General features: G+C 39.0%; 1 protein-coding gene across 1 annotated transcript; it reads right to left on the reverse strand.

Moving 5' to 3' along the window:
• Window positions 1–1,575: 1,575 nt before the first annotated feature.
• Window positions 1,576–14,349, reverse strand: LOC139738667 (N-acetylgalactosaminyltransferase 7-like). The gene is made up of 11 exons (XM_071649283.1): window positions 13,687–14,349; window positions 10,424–10,647; window positions 9,823–9,989; window positions 9,150–9,363; window positions 7,296–7,469; window positions 6,451–6,568; window positions 5,926–6,048; window positions 4,617–4,835; window positions 3,386–3,451; window positions 2,481–2,645; window positions 1,576–1,933 (listed from the first exon to the last, which is right to left on the reverse strand). Exons 1-11 carry the CDS (start codon window positions 13,861–13,863, stop codon window positions 1,772–1,774), a joined length of 1,809 nt encoding a protein of 602 aa, XP_071505384.1. The 5' UTR covers window positions 13,864–14,349; the 3' UTR covers window positions 1,576–1,771.
• Window positions 14,350–16,694: the final 2,345 nt, after the last annotated feature.

Genomic DNA, 16,694 nt, shown 5'->3' on the forward strand with positions numbered 1-16,694 from the left:
AAAGTGCAGCTGAATATGGGTCACAAACCAACAAAACTGAATTGTCGATTTATAGTTTAGCACTTCTTTCCGTCTTCTTACCTTCTCTCCGTCTTCTTAAGTCACATTATGGAAATGTTTTACTTTGTGAACGGAGATTGTTACAAATACAAGATATTAGATTACTTAAATTCAGCCTGCTATGTATTTACAACCTTGAATTCTATTCTATCGAATTAAAGAAATGTATTGCGTAAATTACGAATTTCTCTGACAAATGAAATAATCGATTTATCGACTGACCACCACTCGCTGTCCTAATAAATCTGATTTAAATCAGATGACTGAACATTCTGTTGAAAACATATAATAAATTGCATGAGTTTCATACAATATTACGTCAGAAGTGTAACCCTGAATACCAACAGCAAATCGAAAGTTTTTCGATGTCTCTATGTCTTCGCTTCTCAATATTGAGGAAATTATGTGACATGCACCAAACCATCAAACTTCAGTTAAGATTGACAAGTGGGAAACTGCACATAACAAATCTAGTTAAATCCATGATTTTATATATCATGCATATGGCACAGTGAAGGGGTTAAAATCATAAAGGCGATGATTTTTGCAACATTTCCCCTCACAAAACAATAAAAATGACGCTTTGAAGCATTCATATGCCCAAAAACCTCGGAACTGCGCTCAGAGAATTGTGTAAACATTCTGAAGAAAAGATCTGTGATGAGTTTTATCTGGAAAAAAAAACACAAACACACATTTATCTTTGTGTACGTGAATGTCTGATATTCTACTTAAAAAAGAACAGCGTCAATTGATGTAGCTCGCTATCCTTTTGCATCAAATCACGAGTTGATAATCCCACTAATAAGATCACGTTACTTTCTCGTTTCCATGGTTCCAGAGGGGAAAAATGAAAGGTACAGACACGGCCTATCAGTAAATCCTCTCATGTCTCCGAAACTGCCCTGCTCTCACTTTGTGCGAAATCATTGCAACTGCAAGTGCAAGTACGACAAAATATGGAGAATGTCATCCTCACAAACGAAGGTACTTGATTTATGGTACATTATTGATCACATATTTCAACATACCGGTAATCTCTTTCCTCTTCGTCGCATTTTCACGCTCCACCTGCAGCAGTCATAGGATGAGATAAGAACCACGCATCAGCTGACATCACCAGAATGATTAAAAAAATATAATATTCTAAATAAAATTAATCAAATCTCCTTAAAACAAAAACACACACACATTTGCAAATCCACACTAAACCCTGCGAACATTTTCTTGGAATATCATCGTGGTTCTCCGACGAGTTGTGACTGAATATGAAATACTCGTAATGTTTCTTCTGTGTTCCGTCTTTGTTCCGATGAATCTTCGCTTGAGATTTTGAGTTGGAACTCCTTACCAAGGCACGAAAGGAATATACATAAAGTAGAGGCACTTTCAATGTTTTGGCTCATGAAATAAACGCACTTGCCCTGCTACGTCCGATCCGTCTTGCATATCACTGACAATCGTTCACCACAACCTGGCTGTATCTGGCCGGAGAAAATACAAGAAATCTGCATGTTGTCTTTTCTCGTAGCATTTTTTATGTTCCTATACACATCCATTACAGCACATCTGTATTTCTTATATTAAGTAATGATGTAGATCGAGCCAGAGCCGACATATTTCCTTTGCTCATAACGATGAATACACTTTGTTGTACTGTTGCACACCCCGTGAATTTTTGAAGACACCGTGATGCTGGGGTTATTTAATGCTACCGTGCGGCCTTCTCCTCGACTGCGATCTCCTCCGGAGGGTTGATGTTGAACTGCTGGGAACCCCGCTCGTTGTCGCACTCGAGGACGAGCAGCCTCCTCTCGTTGCTATCGTGGTCCATGCACAGGTTGCTATTGCTCAGCTGTATTCTCTGGTTATCCTGGTATGACAAAAATTACAGGAAAGATTCAGATCATTAATCATGATAATGATGATGATGAGGATGACGATAGTAATGACAATGAATAATGATAATAATAATAATACTAATAATGATAATAATAATAATGATAATAATAATAATAATGACGATAGTAATAATAATAATCATCATCATCATCATCATCATCATCATCATAATCTTAATCACCAACATCATAATCGTTATCATTTCATGTTTATGTATTTGCTTATTTTATGAGGTAAAATTGTAAGTGAAATTAAGTTGAGTGCAAGATGAATCTGCTTACTGGCAAATGCTCTTTCCGTTTTATCACACGTGATAATTACTCTGTAGAAATTGAAACTCGTTTCCGTGCTTCTTTTATCATTTTTCAAATCGGAACCATTATTGCGGCGCGTCCCCTTCGACTTCAATCAAAATAAAACAAAGCTATATATCAAATTTCCAGTCAATCATGTACTAGAAATAGTAGACTTCATTTGCTAAGAGAGAATAGGTAAACGAAATCCCTAAAAAGAGGTACCTTGTCAAGCACCCAAAAGGATTTTCTGTGAATTCTGTCACACTTGTCGATGCGAATAGCGCCGCCGTCGACGTAAAAGCAGTGGTCGTGATGGACGAACTCGCCGTCGCCCGTGAGCCGAAATCGCTGGTTACCGCCCATCCCGTGGCAGTAGTAAACACCGACCTGAGTTACGGGATTGTGAACAATAAAAGTTATGAAAAAGTGAGAATCTCATTTATCGCGCAGCACATCTATAGAAATGACTCAGAGGCGTATCGCACCCTTCGCCATTTTCAAATCAAACAGGAAGAAATTCAAATTTTGCATCCAGTTAAATCAAAATCAAATTCTAGTTTACAGGTTACATTTTGATTAAAGGGAAAACACAGTTTTCATATTGAATTGAATAACTGAAACTGCAGTGGTCTTGCACTCGAGACACAGTGGACAGTTCCAGCACGTTTATTTTCATATTTCACTTGACATCAAAATACATCCCCCCCCAAAAAAAAAAAGAAAAGAAAAAAGAATATAAACCAAGAAAGAAACAAAATATGTTATAAGTCGGGTCATGAACAGAAAGTGTGTCAGCATACATAATGTACATAAGACAATTCTCTATAACTTGTGAAATATGATGGAACCGCAAAAGCAAAGCTTGTGAACGCAGGTTCTGCCTACAGAACTGTCGATTTGTACTCTAAATGTACCGTATGCATTAGATATGTGTGAAATAATCCAGTGATAATACAATGTACGATTTCAGTTGGGAAACGACGAAAATCAAAATTATTAACCAAAAAAAGTTCGCGGGAAGAAAATACAAGACGTAAAACCAAAAAAGAAGTAAAAGAAAAAAAAGACAGACATGAAGATAAAACCGAAATTGCAATCGATGGTGGGAAAATCGGTAGTACACCAACCTCGCCCCCAGCCACGTCTTGGTGGCCCATAGTGTCCACACACATGCCCGTATAGGGTGATTTCACCTGTAGGAATAGGGGTAGAATGGCGAAATTCGCTCGTCAAGTCAACAAGTCGAACTTTGTGAATGATTTAAACTGGAAAAGAAAGAGGAATACAAATGATTTTTTGAAAAGTGGTACCGCTGATTAAGTAGTACCTGGAGTGTTAAATATTGCAATACGCACTAATTTTCCATTATGGCACTATGTTAGGGAGTATACTTTAAAGGAATGTTTCAACTTGATAATCCTGGGAACATGCTAATAATGGTCCCCTCACAATCCCAAGTTCATGGAGCAAAAACCAATTAATATGATACGCATTCACAGTACAATGCCTCATGAACAAAAACACGTAGATAAAAAGCGGAAGTACATAACTACCTAAGCACGCAAGTATTATACTTCCGGTGAACTAAAATATCATAACACCGACGAGTTAACGACGTAGCACTATACTTCCTTAGAGTCGCGGAAATCACCGTAGCAACAACCGATCAATTATATCAGCATTTCAGGTTAGCACCGCTACTCAGTACCTACTACTTTCGTTTCGGGTGAGCTATTGATACTGCGAGATTCGTGTGTAACAGCCCCTGGTCTGTTTGTGACAGTGTCTCCGAATGGGTTAACTTTATTTATATACCGAGCTGTAGACCTACGTGGGATGCCAAAAATAAGACAAAATATTTTATTCTTTGAATAACCAAACGCCTATTGCATCGTGGAATCTACTTTAACAATCTGGCGAACACCCGCTCAAAAGTTGCTTACTACATGTATTTAAATTCTTGCTTATACTTTTACCTTGCTCTCTTTAGTTGAAATCTTTTCATTTCAATCTATGTCAAAGTATAGTCATTGTGAATTCCTTGATTAATAAATACTCGTTTGTCTTTGTGCGTAAGCAGTATTTTTTTTTACCATTGCATTTGTCTTCAACCTTTTGTTTTCTGTACGATTTTGTTAAAAGTTAACATGTCGTATCTTTATTCGCAAAACACTTCCCAGACAGAGTGAGGCTATCGCGCATGCATAAAGTTAAACAAGAAAGGAGGTAAGGTATCAACTCTTTCTGCGCCAATGAATCAATAATGTGCACAAGTTTTACACACATACCTATGGACAAGACATTATTGTTGGCATGCAGAGGGTTAATGGACTTAAAAAAGGGGGCTCTATGTCGTACCTCTCCCCATCCCTGGTTGGGTGGTGGCGGGGGGTACTTCTCCAGAGAGTCAAAGGCGACTTCTTCCATGAACCACTTGAAGGACTTGGGGCAGTTGTGCTTGCGAAATCGCACCTGTTCGCCGATGTCGCCAAACGGCTTACCCCGTAGGTCCGGCCGAGATGTGTAGAAGTATTCCTTGTACTCGTCAAGCCACACCTCAGCAACTCGCATATAATTCTGAGAAAGGAACAGAAATTATTTTTGTTGACTTAAGATCTGCACTTTTATTACTCATGCATTTGAACATTTCATGTAAACTGATGTCAAAACAAAGGTTTCATCATTATAATATTATCAATATAATCATCATTATTATCAATTTGATGATGATGATGATGATGACGATAATAATAATAACAACAATAATAATAATAATAACAAATAATAATAATAATAATAATAATAATAATAATAATAATAATAATAATAATAATAATAATAATATTGATAACTGTCACGGTTATTAATTGATTTTATGTTTGTAATAAGTATTATTATCATTATCATTACCATCATCACCACCGTTATCATCTTAGTCAATATCATCATTATAACTCTCACTTATCATCATTGTTCGTGTCTCTAGATCCTCACTACTATTCAATCGTTATCAGTATTCTCAATTCTCTTCATTATTTTGATTGCGTTATCGCTCTCGTCGCTGTCTTCACTCGTATCCTTCTGAGTAATAGCGGCAACGCATTCCATTCCCAGATTCAGTTATTACTTGTTCGTTATTTGTTTTTAAACTGTCTGAATTATATTCTATGCGACGCTTAGAAGGCAATGACCGAAAGCTTAAAGTTCCCTCCGAAGGACCATAGGCAATGAGGATAAAATGCTCTACCTATAGAGGCACAACCGCTGCATATAGGGGACTTGATCCAGGAACCTCGTGGCTGATAGTCAGTGGCTTTAACCAGTGGCGGATCCAGAGGGGGAGTACCGGGCGCGCGCCCCCTCATCATTTTTTTTTTTAAATAAAAGAAATAACAAGAAAAAAATGAGGGGGTGCGTGCGCCCCCTTTTATTTTGTAAAGGCGCCTCCCTTTTACGGAATTCCTGGATCCGCCCCTGTTGGGCCACAACAGGTGCTCTCTTGCGTGATTTAGACCAATTTCTATTTACAAAGAAAGCTAAATGGCCACTCAAAATATATTCAAAAGCTATTATTCACATAACTCAATGGTGATGAATAGATAAACATCATCCATTCCAGAAGCTGAATAATGAGACTGACGAAATAAATTGGTTAGTATAGACTTACTAAGTGTATGACGCTGACTCCCGGAACACCCGAGTCGGGGTAGGTATATGGAACACCTTTGCGATACACGTGTCCGACACGTGAGCAAGGTATAAACTTCAGGCGACCCCCGCACATCCAGGCCTGTGTTCAAGATGAAAAGTGAGCCCCAAAAAACAATGATTTAGTTACGTACGCCATCAAGATACGAGAACTAAATATCAGGAATGTGAAATGGTGTCAAGAGTTGGACATTTTAAACAGACTTAATGCTATAGCCTGTCATTCAGCGCTGTTCTTTGTCAGTCAAATGTACTTTTGTACATCATTTTAGATATCGTACACAGAATATTACAGAAAATGTACTAAAATTTCTTGTTGATGTAACGTGAGAAAAATGCCGAATATAATGAGTTCTGTGGGGCCCATACATCAAGTCGATTTCCCACTCAGGACAAAGTATTGAACGAGACAAGATTTCGTTGTGAAAGTAGTCTGGGTTTTAACGCACACACCACACACACTTACACGTATATTATAACTTACCTTAAATGAAATTTCAAAGTTTTCACCGCCCCAAATTTGAAGTCCTGGATCGTAAGTACCGAGTTCAAAGAAAAAGGATCGATCAAGAGCGAAGAGTCCTCCAGCCATCATTGGAGAGCTAAAGGGAAAAAAAGAAGAAAAGAGACAGTGAATTGCTGACTACAATCTGACTACCTAATGCTGGCGGATCCGTGCAGGGGGGGGGGGGGCGCACCGGGCGCGCGCAATTTTTGGTTAAAACAAACGAAATAAAAAGAAAAAAATGGGGGGGGGGGTTCCTTGCGTCCCCCTTTACGGAATTCCTGGATCCGCCCCTGTAATGGTACCGTATGGTATCATATCATTTTATAGAAGCAGATCGTGGTATGAGGGTAGTTCAGGAAAAGTATTTCTGCTGCTATTGCACGAGGCGCAAAGAATACCATAATTCCCACAATTTTTTTCGTTCCTACATAGAACATAGAACACGTATAGGCCCTAATTTTCGTCTTTGTTTCCTTCATCGTCTTCTAAGAAACAAGTTTTTTTTTTTTTTTTTGTACAGTATAACAATAATCAAACAAAGTAATGTAAAGTGACATTACTTTTTTCAGATAGTTGTTTCTGAAATACCATCACATCTTTGTAAACATGACATTGTATAGCCTTCTAGTGTGGCTCGGGTGCCAGTTCGCGTGTTATCTTCTGTATAGGCATCGTATTTGCTTCGGCGCTTGATTGCTTTTAACAAATTTCGGGCCTACTTGGTGCGAAATTTAAAAAAAAAATCCATATTCGTATGGTCAACTTGTGTTAGTTAGGTTGTGTCAGTGTGACGCCACTGAAGGAAGTCATGTTTCACTCACTCGTACGGCTCGCTGGCGTACTTGAGACCAAGCCTTTTGCGGGTGAGGTCCACGGGGATCCGTTTGTACCAGAAGTCCCAGTCCATAGCGCCACGACACAACCCGTCCCCCTGCGATCGATACTCGAAGGTATCGTGTGCGATTGAATCGACAGTCGGGCAGACGACTGTTGTCCTGTGTGTGTAAGATAACCAGAATCCGTAATAACATTAATGTCCCGTAGGGACGAAAACGGTGTTGGGGGGGGGGGGGGGGGGGGGGGCTCCCCAGCTAGATCTCCTTCCATACATTAATTACATCTTTTTATTGACAATTTCATAAATATTCCATCAAAATAATATGTACGAGATCACTTCATTTTGATTGTGAGACCTAAATGGTTGAATTCAATTCCTTTTTTAACATTACCCGCAGATCCGCTTAAAAGGTAGATTTGCTGCATCACTGATTTTAACAGAACAAGATTCTAAACGTGGCGAAATAGTGAGGTCTCACACCAAACTGAGGCATTCAGCTGATATTTTCTTGCAGTCGAGTTTCAAAAGCTTCACTCATGGGTATATAACGCCTTGATGTGTTCTTACAGTGTATTTTTCCGACGACAATGCTGTCTAGCATTATATCGAATCAGTCAAACGTTGCTGCATGAGTCAATGAATATTCATGTACTACCCTATACCAAGAATAAAATATGTGACTTCCTGACTTGTTACTGTGTTTCCTTGTTTGAATTCAATATGGTAACCTCATGACATAATGATGTCGTCGTAAGAAGAGAGGATGTATGAACAAGCATTGTTCTAAGCAGCTTAAAGGGATAGTACAGTTTTGGTTGAGGTGGGGAATCGGATTTTAACTGTTTGTGAGATAATTAGAAACCACTTAAAGGACAAGTTCACCTTTATAAACATAAGGATTGAGAGAATGTAGCAATATTAGTAGAACACATCATTGAAAATTTGAGGAAAATCAGACAATCCGTTCAAAAGTTATGAATTTTTTAAATTCTTGTGCGGCAACCGCTGGATGAGAAGACTACTGCAGTGTATGAATAACTTGCGTACAACAATATAAGGAAAATATAAAGAGAATTTCACAAAATTCCATCTTTTGAAAAAAGTACACATTCCCCTGACTCGTTACCGACAAATGTTATGGGCAATATTATTCCCCCTGCCTGTAGAAAGAGGCAAGTCAAGAGCTCTTTTATTATGCGAAAAAAGTGAAAATATGTTGAATTTTCTTTTACATTTTCTTTATACTGTTGTACGCATATGACTCACAAGCTGTAGTAGTCTCCTCATCCAGCGGTTCCAACGGAAAAATTTTAAAAATTCATAACTTTTGCATCGATTGTCCAATTTTCCTCAAACTTTCACTGATGTGTTCTACTAATATTGTTGCATTCTCTCAATCCTTATGTTTATGAAGGTGAACTTGTCCTTTAAGAAATATTGAAGAGCATACATTTCTAAGAGGAATTCAAATTTCATTTGATGAAAATCGGTTTTGAAATGACTGAGGTATAAAAAAGCAAAACAAAGTGGTCGTAATGAAAGGTGGGTGCCATTTTTTATTGGACCTCTTTGTTTTTTGATATCTTAGCTATTTCGAAACCAATTTTAATCAAATAAATTTTGAATTCCTCCTATGCTCTTCAGTATTTCATAAGAGGTTTCTAATTATCTCGCAAAAGTGTTGGAAACGTGAAGCCTCATCTCAACCAAAACTATGCCATACCTCTAACCTATATACCATACGTTAGAGTATCACTTCGTTGTGTATGATTAAAAATAACGACACATTGATACAAAGGAAATCTAAGTTTTAATTCAATACGACGACACGGAATACCTGTTCAGTGCTATTTCGGTGAGGAGTGGGACCAGCCAGTTGGGAGAACACTCGCAGTGGGCGTCCAGGAAAGTGACCACCTGTCCTCGAGCCTTCTCAGCGCCGAAGATTCGGGATCGGATCAGGCCTTCTCGCCTGGTATTCCTGAAGAGTTTCACCTTGCCCATGAAGCGAGGTTCCTGGATGTACTCATCTAGACGTGCCTTGAGGTGCCCTTGACAGGAGAGAGGGAAATGATTGAAAACGAAAGAAATAGAGATTATTCCTATTGCTACATGGGATGAAGAAAATGACCTTTACATGAATCCTCCTCTAAATTTATTTTGAATATGCATGTATTTAACACCTTCATGATACACGGATAAAATCAGTCTGTTTGCATAATGCACAGATTGAGAGGCAAGCTGCCTTGTTGCCTAAGTGACGCCATTCGTTTCCCTTTCCCCTAACTTACGGTGAACATCGTGATGTTTACCCAGTGGAGGCAAGCTAGATCGTGTATTAAATCTGTCATATCCGTTCATAACGTGTCATGCTTCTTTCACATTAAAGAATGACAAGTCAACAACTATTGTTTAAACGTTATGACGTCATTTGTGTCTGTGCATCAATTATTCACATTATACGTAGTCTTGTTGAGGGTGCAGTGTTCGGAATGCAGAATACTACTTACGTTTGTCACTGAAGTCGTCGATGAGGACGACTTCATCGAGGAGGTGTTGAGGTGAGTTGTTGATAATACTGTGAACGGTGCGGAGAAGCGTCGACCAGCCCTCGTTGTGGAACACGATGATGACGCTCGTATTGGGAAGGTTGGTTGGATAGTGCCAGTATCGGCATCTAGGCAAGGTGTATGAGATAAAGAATGTGTAATTTTTGCTTTTCCGCCGCCAACCTCATGAAGTATAATTTGATTGATGAAATAATCCTGCTTGGTTTGGAAATAGAATCTACGGAAATAAATATTTCAAAAAGTAAATAGCGCTATTTACACTATGCTAGGCCCAGGTCCATTATCAAAAGACAAGGAAATGTTATTATGTATCATAAATAGTGTATAAAAATATAGGAAAACAATTTCACTAACTCAACTACGTGACTTTCTGTGCATGTTTTTCGTTGTTCTTCAACCTGGAAATAGCCGTTTCTATTACTTTTTTTTTCTGGGTATGATGTCTCATAAAGTCTCATGAAGTTAAACTGTCTCCTCCTTTGACAAGAGAAGGTTTGTTCACTAACCTTTTGCGGCTTTATTATTATCATAATTCACTTACTCATCGTGTCTGATGTCGTTGACGGTACGGTCAAGCGAGATGCGATCGCTGATGACCATGTTAAAGCCGTAGTCCTTGTAGCTCTGCTGGTATCTGTCACTTTCCTTGGGATTCAGCATGACGGCGCGCCCGTACTCCCCGGGGCCGTGACGGCGCTCCTCCTCGGGTGGCGGCTCGAAGTTTCCGATCGTCGACTTGAGTACAGGTGGTTCGACAATGAGGGTCTGAGAAGATAGAAAAAAGATAGAAGGTATAGAAGGCGCTAGAGCTATGGACAGGGTTTTCTATCCCAATCTCCGTGGTCACCCCAAACTGTATGAAAAACCACCTTTTAACATCAAGTTTCGACTACATGTATCTTGAGTATGGTGAATGTATCTAAATAAGCTCGCCGCAGAGTATACGACTTTCGATCGCACGACTGACCGACTTTGGATCCGAAATAAATCACAATAGCCTCTGAATAAACATGCTTGTTTATTTCAGATCCAAAGTCGGTCAGTCGTGCGACCGAAAGTCGTGAAGTGTGCGGTGGCCTTAAGGCACATGACAGCTACGTGTCCTTTGCATTCCTGCACTTTGGACATTTTACCCAAGGACACGGACTCGTACGGATTCTGGGTTTCTTGAAACATGGACCCGTGGGGAGAAATTTACCTTACACTTGCGTATGATTTTTTTTTCTCGTGGAGATTCAGGGACAACACCCCCTTTAATTTGAGTATAATGTATCAGCCCTGTCTATACATATCGGTAGTTCCTGCTGCATGCTGGCTGATTTTATCGACTGGAGTAGAAGATACGCAATGATTATTAAACCAAGCCTCTTAACTCGTGTATATGATACGCAATGCGGTATCTCTGTTTTCATAATGCAATGAAGAGGCCTCGCTGCTTCCAAAGGATACAATGGTGTAAGTAACAAGGAAGTGAGCACTGGCTGTGAGCAACACTGTACATGGAGGCAGATCGCCATCAGTTTCCATGGATACAAGAAATTGTGTCGTGCGCGATATCGAGCCTCGCAATATACTCTGATAGGAATCAGTTTGTTTAGGCGGGCTCTCTACAAAATGGATTGAAAGTAGTGGAGGTTTGGTTCGTGTTTGGCTTGGCGTGATGAATGTGCAGAATATGGCAATCACGCCTTTGAATAAGCCTTCTTTTGTTTATGAGGCAGTATTATCGTGTTGATAGAGAACCGATACACTTTCTCGGATTCATACTTTGGAAAATAAACATACTATTTGCCTCCTTAGACTGCAATAGATTGAATCAAATACTGTGGAAATCGAGATGAGCTTAATCCGAAGTGAAAACATTAATTAAAGGGGGTTTACTTTGAACGTCATTCCTTCTTCGAATATCAGATGTAACGGGAACGGCGAGAATGTTTCTTTGCGTGACCCTGACATCGTTTCAGGACAATCATTCAAAAGCTCATAAAAGTAGCTGTTACCATGGTTACATGCCATCAATCCGTGCCTGAAATCAGTCTCTTTGAGTAGTCGTTTCTCTTTCGCTCTAAAACATTAGATTGTGTTTCAAATGAAGTGTTTCTATCGATTATCCCAACCACGGAGAGCAGATGCGCTTCATTAAAAAAAAAAAAATCATTTTGCTTTTACAATTTCATCTCGCGATGTTTAATTCATGTGCGAATGTATCCACAAATGGAATATTGGAGCAAATATGAGCACTGTTAAGAATTTCAGTATAGTTGGTCTCAAAGCAAAGAAATGGAGATGAATACTAAGGTATATAAGGTTAAAATCATCAATTTCTACCTCTGCCATAAACATAATAACCAGTTTATAGAGATCTGAATTATCTAAGTGCTACAGATTAGCTTCAAATTCTGTAGCTCCACTATCTGTGATGGTTAAATACCCGTCTCATAGAGTACACTTAAAATATTGGTTACATCTTTATCACATCTTTATCGCACATAACTTGTTTACTGTTCTTTTTTTATTTATGATAAATGAGATCAGTCAAGTCAGTCAGTGACTTTGCGATGGGTAGTAGTGACTTGCTCTTTAACCAATAACCGTTAAGCCATGCCGTCTTAAATATGATAGGAATGTCTTTCAAATTCACTGAAATTTATACCAGGTTACATTCGATTGAAAGGCTTTTTCCTCCCTTTGAAACATAAGCTTTTCCAGCCTTTAAAATGTCGAAGCTTGATTTATCAAATTAAGTTGACGAAAATTACTTTCTGTATGAGCTTTGACATAATTGTCATGTATCGATCAGATAATGTCCAGCGTTTTACACCTGTGCATTATTATTACATTATACATTGTCAATCCAAGGATAAAAAACAATTTCGTTCCAGGACTGCTACAATGTTGTGCTGCTACTTAAAATTGACTGATCAAAGATGAGTGACAGGCCACATCATTCCACATTATTTTGAAGCGATCATGGTGCTAATCACTTTGTAGCGAAACAGCAAACAGCCACTTGGCACAGACGCAATCTTGGAATGAAAACCAGATGGAAGTGTCGCTTTTCAAAATTGTTGGCGTAGGTTGAAAAAAAATATATTCGTCTCTCGATGAATTGTCTGCTACTTCTCGCTGCTTGTGATATCACTTGGAAAAATTCCAGGTGACAAGTGTTCATATTAATTCGCATATTCCACATAGTATTCCGACAGCCCTTATACAAAATATACGACACGCAAAATATGATAAAACACGAGACGCGCATAATACAATACGTGCACACCAAAGTGTGTACACATTTTAAATGGGTCTTAACATCATGATCGATATCATTATGGATTTTTTGACTGTTTGCTGTGAAAATGAGTTAAAACACAAATCTTTTTTTTCTAGGGCCTACATATCTATTTGGATTGTTGAAAACAAGATGATCATTACTTATAGCAAGGAGGTGGGAAGAGAACCACCTCCCTGCTTATAGCTGACGCAAATTTTACTGTACATTAACTTATTGTTGACTGCTACAGGTATGCTTGCCTATATACCACCACTTCTACACGTCGTGACACTCCCTCCGACAGCTCACTTCACATATAAATCATCCCAGTAATTTTATAGCTTTTTGTTTGAGTTGCCAAAGGGAGTCGTACCTTGTCAAGTATCAAGTTACAGATTCATAGGCATAACATGAAAACGTAACCTGGATTCGTTGCCCAGTTTCACCCCTAGCTACCCCCCCCCCCCCCCCCATAAAAAAAAATTAAAAAAAGTGGTTGGGATGGTTTTAAGTATCAACGGCGCATACTCTACCTTATCTTCTACTTGGGTGTCTTCTTTTCGAATTCCTCTGGCCTCGTCAAACGGAGACCACAGGGTGGAATCTTTCGACGATAAAAAGAGAAGTAAAATCGGCGCCACTGTTACTATCAAGAGACTGACAATGACCAGCCACAAACAACGCGATCGTCTGCGGCACGTGCGAGCCATTTTGTCCGCCAGAGTGTAGGCGTAGTGTCCCTTCTAATTCCCGATGGCTACCTGTCAGCACCGTCGTTCTCCAATATCGGATTGTGAGAGCTCGTATGATTCAGTTTGAAAGCGTTGGTCGACGACGATGATTTGTTGGTACTTATTCGAGTTCCTTCGATGAATCACATTAAAGTCTCCTTTCACAGAAACTGCCGAACTCCTGCCGCTTTCATAAGCTGAGAGACCGAAACTCATAGTGGTATATTAACCAAGCGAAACTACGACTACTCTTCTCATTGCATGTTACAGTGTGTACTACTTGCATGCAGTCGACCGTCAAACCCGTTTGTACAAGCCACTCCGACAATCACACTTCTGACTTGTAGAATTGAAACATTAAAAATCTGCGCGGGTCGGCTAGATGAGAAATGACACGAAATGCAGGAAAGAGTCATAATTAGATCACCGCCATTGCAATTTTTAGTGTACTTTGCAAGAACCGCTCTTCAGTACTTACTGTACGCAGAGAACGTATAAATATTTAAACACACGGGCACACTCTTGCTGCCCTGCAACGTGTCATGTTGCGCTATTTCCATTTCATTCACTTTGTGTGAAGTCGTCCTTTTTTTTCCAAACAATTTAGCCACGCTACGGTGCACACGCTAAATGCTTATTCCAGAAAGCATGAAGAATCGTTCAACGTATAGACTTTAGCACTGGTTTGTCGGGCCAAAAACAGTCTCAGGTGCTCCGCTGACTCCGTTGACGTGAGTAAACAAATCGAGTTAATGTACACCGTCGAAGATCGATGTTAGGTTACTGTTAATTCTGTCACAAGGTCCAATGTCTTTGATATCAATTAAACATATGGCACATCCAACACGTCCAATTACGCCCAAGAACATAAATGGCTCACGAATATTTTTGAGATGGCATTTTCACTATGCAAGTGACGTGATAAAAAATAAAGGAACGTTGCAAGTCTGGTCTGATTTTGTAGTTTATATAATGCTGTATTTTATTTCATTTTTTTCCCGGATTAATGCGCTTAGAAACGTCAGTATTAAGCGCTATGTAAGTGTTAAATTTGTTCATTATCAGTATCATTATATACCCCAAAGTAATATTCCCCAAAATAGTCTTTCATGTAATGTCAGGTCAGTCAGGAGTGCGTTATAGGAAGATTTTACAGAGCAAGATTTGAGGGTAATGCTCCTAGCGATCCTTATATAGGCATATTGTATTTTCCTCGTAAATATGTCCATGATCAATGACATCAAAATTTCATGAATGAAATTTGGATCGCGATACGATACTAGGCTCATGGTTTAAGATGCGCATATAGCCTATCCCTTACTGATTATACTGTAGTATGTTAGAATGGTGAAATTTATGTGTTTACTACTATAGTGTATCACTAACCATGTATAAAATTTCTGTAAACCATGTTTTTGATTTCATTATATTTTTTTTCCACGACAAAACGGGGAGATCCGGTATAATCATATCTATATAGCGCCTAATAGGTTCTTATGATATGTATACATCGGCCGTCACTGCACAAACAACGTTCATTTCACCTCGCCATCTATACCATAATATCAATCAAACTGTCACTTGCACATGGCAAAATAAACATCGGGTACTTCCACATGGCAAAATAAACACCGGGTACTTCCACATACATAGCGGTATATTGAATATATACACTCTAGCGTGGAGGGGGAAAAAGGAAATAAGACACCGCATTGTTGACTACAGTCAACGTTGCGGTAGAGAGCGTCTGCATATAGCGTACATCCCAAGCGTTATGTTGAGGTGTTATGTCAAGCTTCTACCGTTAACTTCATTTTGCCCAACTATACTGTAAAATACTATACCAACGTCCATCATCACCACTATGATCCTGTGGTTCTCTGTTTGTTACAGACATCAGCGATCATAACTCTTCGATCAGTTCTTTCGATTTTCTGAAATTCAAAAGAAGCTTAATTGCATCGCCGATGTCGCGTTTAATGTCCAAGTGTTGATTCTCTGAAGATAATGTGACGTTACCACCCTTCTTGTAATCAATGCCTTTTGTGTCTTATCTTTCCAGTATGAATGTCCTGTGATTAAAACTAACTCATTTCCTCCTCACAGTGTTGATGAAAGCTGGTGTGTGACCGGCTCTTAGTATATACTATTTTTTACATATTGTTAGTTATAATGATTTTTATAACTATAAATGATATATATATATAATTTTGTTGGTTGTAATGACATATACAGTACCCTTCACAAGAAACACTGCGTGGCGATGATTTCTTTCCACACATCTGTGAAACAACACTAAAAACCACACTGAAGCACATTTTTCTCTTTAATGTTGCCATGACTGAACTTTTGGCGTTCGTCGTGGTAAAGACATCAGCTGCAGTTGCCATCTCCTTCTTCACTCTGTTTCGCAGACGCCTTTTTGTTTGTCCGCTGTTATCACGTGTCTCAGATGTTGAACCTTCCGGGACTCTTCAATAGTTCTCTTTCCCGAGTGATATCACCTCAGGGAAAAAGATAAACGTTTTCTTGTATCGGTAACTAAGCACTACTCTTGAAATCTCATCATTGTACATTTGTATTTCGCTCCCGGTGACAAAGCATCGATAATAACGGATTGTAGTTCATTTTCAGACTCGGGAGCTAGAACTGTATTATCCGCGTAGCATAAAAATCACCACTGATTTCACCTGCTACAAATTCAGTGTCCGTGTATCGTGTCGCAAATTGATTAATGTAATCACATCACAATAAAGTGGAAAAAAATCCTCTCCTTTATGATTGGAAACTTGGCAAAATTAACAAACGGA

Source organism: Diadema antillarum, unplaced genomic scaffold (genome assembly GCF_040938485.1).
Source record: "Diadema antillarum isolate AM-2024a unplaced genomic scaffold, OU_Dant_1.0 scf00000029, whole genome shotgun sequence".
NCBI classification, from domain to species: Eukaryota; Metazoa; Echinodermata; class Echinoidea; order Diadematoida; family Diadematidae; genus Diadema; species Diadema antillarum.

Coding starts and splice junctions, on each gene's coding strand:
- LOC139738667 (XM_071649283.1), bottom strand. CDS start 13,863: ATGGCTCGCACGTGCCGCAGACGATCGCGTTGTTTGTGGCTGGTCATT. Junction 9,364..9,822: donor CGACGACTTCAGTGACAAAC/GTAAGTAGTATT, acceptor TCTCCTGTCAAG/GGCACCTCAAGGCACGTCTA. Junction 4,836..5,925: donor GAGTCAGCGTCATACACTTA/GTAAGTCTATAC, acceptor TTCCTTTCTCAG/AATTATATGCGAGTTGCTGA.